This window comes from Plasmodium falciparum (assembly GCF_000002765.6).
Source record: "Plasmodium falciparum 3D7 genome assembly, chromosome: 5".
Taxonomy (NCBI): domain Eukaryota; phylum Apicomplexa; class Aconoidasida; order Haemosporida; family Plasmodiidae; genus Plasmodium; species Plasmodium falciparum.
This window is the reverse complement of record NC_004326.2, coordinates 147501-156428: the sequence shown is the minus strand read 5'-3', so window position 1 is coordinate 156428 and position 8928 is coordinate 147501. Positions and strand designations below refer to the sequence as shown.

At 17.8% G+C, this 8928-nt stretch overlaps 3 protein-coding genes across 3 annotated transcripts in view; all 3 read left to right on the top strand.

Annotated features, from left to right (window-relative positions):
- Positions 1-371: 371 nt before the first annotated feature.
- PF3D7_0503900 (conserved Plasmodium protein, unknown function) lies at positions 372-2540 on the top strand (the record flags this gene model as incomplete). Its single annotated transcript, XM_001351561.1, has 2 exons — positions 372-456; positions 637-2540. The coding sequence occupies 2 exons, from the start codon at positions 372-374 to the stop codon at positions 2538-2540; spliced, it is 1989 nt and encodes a 662-aa protein (XP_001351597.1).
- Positions 2541-4044: 1504 nt separating this feature from the next.
- On the top strand, positions 4045-5007 carry PF3D7_0503800 (60S ribosomal protein L31; the record flags this gene model as incomplete). Its single annotated transcript, XM_001351560.1, has 3 exons — positions 4045-4054; positions 4452-4606; positions 4810-5007. The coding sequence occupies 3 exons, from the start codon at positions 4045-4047 to the stop codon at positions 5005-5007; spliced, it is 363 nt and encodes a 120-aa protein (XP_001351596.1).
- Positions 5008-6297: 1290 nt separating this feature from the next.
- The window catches only part of PF3D7_0503600 (myosin B), a gene marked incomplete at both ends in the record, with an annotated part of 3493 nt that continues 862 nt past the window's right edge, over positions 6298-8928 (top strand). Inside the window, 6 exons of the mRNA XM_001351558.1 lie at positions 6298-6948; positions 7069-7212; positions 7323-7455; positions 7559-7654; positions 7778-8364; positions 8576-8755. Of these exons, the coding sequence (XP_001351594.1) occupies positions 6298-6948; positions 7069-7212; positions 7323-7455; positions 7559-7654; positions 7778-8364; positions 8576-8755 (1791 nt within the window). The remainder of the gene's footprint in view (positions 6949-7068; positions 7213-7322; positions 7456-7558; positions 7655-7777; positions 8365-8575; positions 8756-8928) is intronic.

Genomic DNA, 8928 nt, shown 5'->3' with positions numbered 1-8928 from the left:
TTTTATTTTATTTTTTTTTTTTTACCCGGTTCTAGTACCATTGATAAATAGAAGTTGCACATATATATAATCTACACAATAGATTAAAAAAGAATAATAAGATAAAAGAATATGCATAAATTATATATATGAAAGAAAAAAAAAAATTAAAATAATAATAATAATAAAAATAATAAAAATAATAAAAAAGATAAAGGGATATATATTAAAATAAAAGTTGTATTATAATTCTATATATATATATATATATATATATATACTTTTATTTATTTATACAAAGTGCAATATTTTTTTAAAGTCTTATACTTGGTCCTTTTATTTCATTTTATTTCATTTTATTTCATTTTATTTCATTTTATTTTATTTTTAGAATGAATAAATATAAAGATACTTTAAAAACTAAATTTGAGTATAAATATTTATTTTACTTTGCCTCTTTTGTATCCATCAATTTAGGTTAACAAAAAAAAAAAAAAATACATACATACATATATATATATATATATATATATTTATTTATTTATATATGTATACATATTAATGTGTGTATGTATAGAATAACCATTTGAGCGATAAAAGTAAATGTGTATAATTTTATATATATTATTTTTTATTATTATTTTTTTTTTTTTATAGGTATTTGCAATGAATATATTAAAAAAAAAAAGTTGGCTTATAAAAATGTATCTCATAAAATATATTTCGATTTAAGTGAAAAGAATTTTGAATTTTTGGATAAAAATAAATACTTATATAGAATTGAAAAAATAAATGAGTATTTTGATTTACCAAAATCCAAATTGTTAGACGCATGTAATAATTATTTCCCAGTGGATTATCATTTACAATATGTAAGTAATATTTTTGAAAAAAAAAAAGATGAATTAAATAATATAATGGAAAAAGAAAAGAAGAGTATGTCTATTGATGAGTTGATATGTGATATTATAAACTATTTAGAATCTGTAATAAATGGGAATATAAATGTGGATAACCATAGATTTAATCATAATAATATAAATATATATAATAAGGACCACATCATCATCAGCAACATTAACATAAACAACAACATAAACAACAACATAAACAACAACATAAACAACAACATAAACAACAACATAAACAACAACATAAACAACAACATAAACAACAACAATAATAATAATGATGACATTTCCTTAGATAATAAATGTAGTGGTGGGGGTAGCTTCTTAAAAAATTTAAATCTTAGTTATTTTAAAGATTTTTTAGTAGAGAGGAAAAAAATAAACCTAGATGCATTATTCAATGATAATTCTTTAAATGTTTTATTTGATGAACTTTATACATATACTTATATATACTTATTAATTAATTATAAAAGGAATAATTTTTTTGATTTTATAAAAATGAAAAGATCCTATAGACATTGTAGCGAACATGTGGGGAAAGATATTGGCCTAGAAGTTCATAATTATATAGGATTAGGTATAAAAGATAATAAATTAACAATATTAAAAGAAGAACAAGAAGACGAAGAAGAAGAAAAAAAAATAATAAAAAATAAAAAATATAATAATGATAATATTAATATGAAGAATAGTATTAGTAATAGTAATATTGATAGTCCTAGCAATAATAATAATAATAATAATAATAATAATCATGGTAAGCAAATATTGGATAATACAAAATATGTTTTAAATATAGATACGATAAACGAGATACATAAAAGCTTATCTACATACGGAATTGTTGTTTTAAAAAATGTGTTACCAAAAGAAAATATAAAGAGATTAAAGAAAGAATTGTTTGTACAAGAAAAAGATATAAATATATCATCATTTTTAATGAATAAAGATCAAAATATATTTTGTATACGTCCTAGTAGAGGTAGACAATATTGTATCTTAAGAAATAGTACGGTAAGTGATTTGTTTGTAAATTTACAACAATATTGGATGAATATTGTATATTCTTATTTATCCTTTGGAACATATGAAAATATATTTAAACACTTTGATAAAAAGACAATTTTTAATTTAAATAATATTAATAATTTAGATATAAAAAATGAAAAAAACGATAAAATTTATTTATCTGAATTACAATTATTAAATAATGAACCTTTAAGTGATAAACAAACTTATCATGTTGATAATGGATATAATGGAATATCGATTATTGTCCCACTTAATAAAATAAATAAAGAATCAGGAAATTTCGAATTTTTTACAGGAACACATTTATTTTCCTCATTACAAAATAAAAGTTTAAAACATAAAATTAAAACGTTTAAACAATTTTTAAAGGTTTATTATATAACAAAAGGATCTTCTTTTATACCTGATGTAAAAGAACAAGATTTAATTATATATGATTCTAGAATCTTACATAGAGGTTTATCAAATAATTTATGGATGAAAAATTCGTCTTTAATTTATCGTTATGATTATAAAAAATATCCTCCACCGGGACAAAATTTTATTGATATCTTTTCATACAACATAATTGGAAAGTGCATATCCTTTTTTAACTTTTTAGAAAAATATATATAAACAAATGAATATTAAAAAAAAAAAAAAAATATATATATATATATATATATATATATAATTAATATTTATATATTTTATATCTTCGTATAACCTTTTGTTTTTTACTATTTAAAAATATATATTTTTTTTTTGTCCACAAAAATGTTATATATATATATTATATATATATATTTTTTTTTAATTAAACATTTGATGAATATATCATAATATTATTCGAATATATAACAAAAATATTATATATATTCATTCATTATAATTTTTTTTTTTTAATACAAAAATAATTAAGACCCAAAAAATCATTTAACCTGATAATTCTTTTCGATTTATTTTACATTATGGGTATATTTCCACGTACAAAAAATCCGAATTGCACAAATATAAAAATTTATATATTTATAATATCCCTATACATAAAAAACTTAACAATTTTAAAAAATGAATAAAAAATAATGAAATATGTAAATAAATATAAACATAATAAAATATTTATATAAAAATTAAGTGGAAAAAATTTAAAAAATTTAAAAAAATTAAATATATATATATTATATATATATAATATATTTTTTTCCCCTATATGGGATGGATTAGAAACCCCCTGGAGCTCTATAAATACATTAAACAAAAGTCCATATATATATAAAATATATGCATAAAATATTATATAATATTATATAATATAATATAATATAAAATTATATATATATGCCCATTTGTATATACAAATATAACATATTTATTATTATATATAGTAATATATAAAATATATTTACCATTTATTTTATTTTATTTTTTATTATATATATACAATAATATATAGTATTTATTTATATATAAATTAAATCCATATATATAAAAAAAAAAAAAAAACAAACACAAGGTTTATTTATATATATAATATTATATATTTATGTATATAATAAATAAAATGAATGGATTATATAAGAATAATAAATAAATAAATATATATATATAATATTATAATATATATATTGTATTATATATTAAGAAAAATATATTCTATTATATTTATAATAAGTAATAATATATATATATATATTAATATAAAATATGTATGAATACATTTATTTATATTATATATATACATTATATTAATGAAGGCCCAGTTCCAAAATAAAAAAAAAAAAAATAAAAAAAAATTAATCTTAATAAAAGAAAATTAAAAATATTAATAATATATACGTGATAAAAATCATTTCAAAATTTTCTTGAAAAAAATTAAAAAAAAACCCAATAACTTTTTTTTAAAAGGGAATATAAATTTTTTAAAAAATAACATATAATTTATATTTGTAAAATATAATATTTTCTTCTGAAAAATTCATTTTGATAATATAAGAATATATTTTATATATACAAAAAAAAAAGGGGAAAATTTTTTTTTTTCTTTTTATTTTTGAACTTTGAATTTATTTTAAGTTTTGTGTAAGTTTTATTATATTCAAATTTTTTAGTTTTTTCATATAATTTTATAAAAGCGAAAATGGTTAAAGGTAATATAATTAAAAACAATGTATAATAATTATATATATATATATATATATGTATATTTATATATGAAAGAAATAAAAAAATATATGGAAAGAAAGTTTTTTTTTTTTTTTTTTTAATAATTAAAGAAATGGATGTATGACTATAATAAAATATAAAATGAAGTTATGTACTAAATGTTTTATAATATTACATAAATGAATACATATATATATATATATATATATAGAATGACTAAAGAAAATAAAAACAAGTACAGCTTGATTTTGTTATTTTCTTATAAGAAAAATATATATATATATATATATAATCTATTTTTTATATGTTGCTCATGATGTATATGTATTACTATTCCTTATATTAATATCATTGTTAATTTTTTTTTTTTTGATAAATTAGGTACTGTAAAAAAACAGAAGAAAACTTTAAAACCAGTTACTAAATTTATTACCATAAATTTGAGTAAATTAACTCATAAAGTATGCTATAAAAGAAAGGCACCAAGAGCCATTAAAGAAATTAGGAGCATAGCAGGAAAACTTATGCACACTAAGGTACTAAATTTTTTTTATTATATTTTGTATATATTTAAAAATTTGATATATATGGAATACGTTGTGTATGAATATAATCCAACTTTGATTATATATATATTTATTTTAATTATGAATTGAACAGTTATGATTATATGTAAATAAAAAATGTTATATATATATATATATATATTTTTTTTTTTTTTTTTTTTTGTGTAATATAGGATGTACGTTTAGATGTAAAATTAAACAAATTTATATGGTCTAAAGGTGTTAGAAACCCACCAAAAAGAGTTCGTGTAAAATTAGAAAGAAAAAGAAATGAAGATGAAGATTCAAAGGAAAAGATGTATACTATTGTTGAACATGTAATGGTAGATTCATATAAAGGTTTAGTTAATGAATGTGAAGCAAACGAATAAATAACATATAATTAAGAATTGTCTGATATATTATATATATATATATATATATTTATTTATTTATATTTATATATTTATTTATAAAATGCATATATGAATAATTTTTTTTTTTTTTTTTTTTTTTTTTTTATCATTATAATATTTTTTAATTTTTTTTAATAACACACATATATATATATATATAAATATATAAAACAGAAATATTATAAAATTTATGAATTTCTTATATTTGAAAAACAAAAAAAAAATAATGAGAAAATATATATAATATCATTTTAAATTTTAAAATTTTAAAATTTGATTATTCTGAAAAGATAAAAAAAAATATAAGAAAACAGCCAAATTTTATTTAAAAAAATATATATGGAGGAGAAAATATTTTTGTAATCTACTTTGAAAAAAATAAGAAAGGAAAAAACCTCACACATGCTTTTAATAGTAATTCTTAAATTAAAAAAATATATAATATATATATAAATAGATGTATTAATATATTTTTGAATTTATTCTTATTTTATTAATATAATATATTTATTTATATTTTTCTTTTTTCTTTTTTCCTTTTTCTTGTTTTCCTTTTTTTCTTTTTCTTTTTTTTTTTTGTGGAAATTAATTTTTTTTTCCTGAACAGTTCATACAAAAAAATAAGGTGCACACAAAAAAAAAAAAAAAAAAAAAAAAAAAATTTGGTAGAGAAAAACTAGATCATGTTATTTTATTTATTTATTTTTTTTATACAGCTGAGTTTAAATCTTTTTGTACATTTTTTCATTTAAATGTATTTATTTATAAAATAATTGTTCCTTCTTAAAAACAATATTTATTTAAAGGGTTTTATGACATGTAGAATTGGTCAATAAAATAATTAAATAAATAAATATATATATATATATATATATACATATATTTTATTATATATATATATTTATACACATTTGCTGGTACATACATACTGTCAAAGAAATAATTAAAAATACGTATATTTGAATTATAATTTTTTCCATATATAACAACAACAATAGTAAGAAAAAAATAAAAAGAAAGAATGAGCACAATGAGATCATTCATTTGTATATTTATTTAAATTATAAGAATATTGATTGGAAGCGGGGGAAAAAAAAAATATATATATATTATGAAATTACATGTGTGCATTACGATATATATGCACGTGTAAATTTATATTTTCTTTTTTAGAAAGAAATGTTGTAAAAAAAATATATATATATATATATATATTTATATATATATATATATAATATATACTATTAATAAATAAAATATATAATAATGGTGAATAAAATCAACGAATTAAATAATTATTTCAGGATTAATAGTACATTTATAAATAAAAGTGAAAATGAAAGTGAAAATTTTTATGTGTGGACATATAAAAGTCCAAATGTTGATCTATATCCTGATTTGGTTTTTTTTAAATGTCAAGTTCTTAATATAAATGGAGATAATTATGAGGTAAAAGAAATATCTCCTGAAACTAACAGTGTATATACGGTGAAAAAGGAACATTTATTTAATTGCAATAATATGGTAAATATAAATAGTCATCGATTAAATGATATGGTTCATCAAAACTCAGCAGAGGTATTAAACACTTTAGCTTTAAGATATGAAAAGAATTATATATATACTATAGCTGAGCCAATGCTAATATCGGTAAATCCTTATCAAGTAATTGATACTGATATGAATGAGTATAAGAATAAGAGCACAGATTTATTACCACCTCACGTGTATACATATGCAAAGGATGCAATGCTTGATTTTATAAATACAAAAAATAGTCAGTCAATAATTATAAGTGGAGAAAGTGGATCAGGAAAAACAGAAGCATCCAAACTTGTAATCAAATTTTATTTATCTGGTGTTAGGGAGGATAATGATATATCAAAAACGTTATGGGACTCGAACTTTATATTGGAGGTGGGAAGACAATACATAAATATATAAATAAATAAATAAATAAATAAATAAATAAATATATATATATATATATATATATATGTATATACGTATATCTCTTTTTTATGATATTTTAATTAGGCGTTTGGTAATGCAAAAACTGTAAAGAACAATAATTCCAGTAGATACGGAAAGTATATTAAAATCCAATTAGATGAAAATCAGAATATTGTATCATCAAGTATTGAAATATTTTTGCTGGAAAAAATAAGAGTAGTATCACAGGTTAATTGAAATAAATAATATACATATATATGTATGTATATGTGACTATATTTATATATTTATATATTTACATATTTACATATTTTATCTTATAATTTTAAAAATAATAGGAACCAGACGAACGATGTTATCACATTTTTTATGAAATTCTAAAAGGAATGAATGATGAAATGAAAAAAAAGTACAAGATAAAATCAGAAGAAGATTACAAATATATTTCAAATAAATCTATTAACATTCCTGGTAGGCATGATATGCGTAAATGCCTACATAACTATATATTTATATATATATATATATTTACTATATGGTTAAAACATACTTCATATATTTATTAAACATATAGAAATTGATGACGCAAAGGATTTTGAGAATTTAATGATATCTTTTGATAAAATGAAAATGTCTGATTTAAAAGATGACCTTTTCCTTACTTTGTCAGGTAAAGATTGAAAGATAATTATGAGTAGTTATATAAAATTACATGTTATATATTATGAATATATATATATATATATATATATATATATATATATATATATATATATATGTTATAATTATTTAGGGTTGTTACTTTTGGGAAATATTCAATTTAATGGGATCGAAAAGGGTGGTAAATCTAATTGTAGTGAACTTGATGATGAGAACTTAGAGGTGGTTAATGAGGCTAGTGAATTATTAGGTATAGATTATGAGAGTTTAAAGAATAGTTTAGTTATTACTGAAAAGAGTATAGCTAATCAGAAAATCGAAATTCCTTTGAGTATAGAAGAGTCTTTATCAATATGTAGATCGATATCTAAGGATATATATAATAAGATATTTGAGTACATTACGAAAAGAATAAATAATTTTTTAAATAATAATAAAGAATTAGAGAATTTCATAGGTATTTTGGATATTTTTGGATTTGAGATTTTTGTTAAGAATTCATTAGAGCAGTTGCTAATTAATATAGCGAATGAAGAGATACATAATATATATTTATTTGTTGTATATGAAAAAGAAAGCAATTTATATAAAAAGGAAGGAATTATAATTGAATCAGTAAAATATACAAATAATGAAAGTATAATTGATTTATTAAGAGGTAAAACATCTATTATTTCTATATTGGAAGATAATTGTTTAGCACCTGGAAAGAAGGATGAGGTGGGTTTTAAAAAAAAAAAAAAATATAAATATATATATATATATATATAATAAATCAATACATAATATGTGTGTAAATATATGAATCTAGGAATATATTGATAAACCTTATTTATATAATTGTGTTAATAGTATATCTTTGCATTATATATATATATATATATATATATATATAATTATTATTTTTATTTTTTTTTTTTTAATTATTAAGTCGATCGTAAGTGTTTATACAAATAAATTTTCTAAGAATGAACATTATTCAGTATGTAAGAAAAACATAACGGAAAGTTTTGTAATTAAGCATACTGTAAGTGATGTAACATATAGTATTTCTAATTTCATTTCAAAAAATAAGGACATCCTTTCGCCTAACATTTTGAAATTATTGAAGGTGAGGACGAGTGATCATGGAATAAACAGAAAAATATAAAATGATATATATATATATATTAATATATATGTGTGTATATTTATTTATTTGAATAATTATATAGAGATATCATCATATATATATATATATATATATATATATATATATTTATTTATTTATTTATTTATTTATCT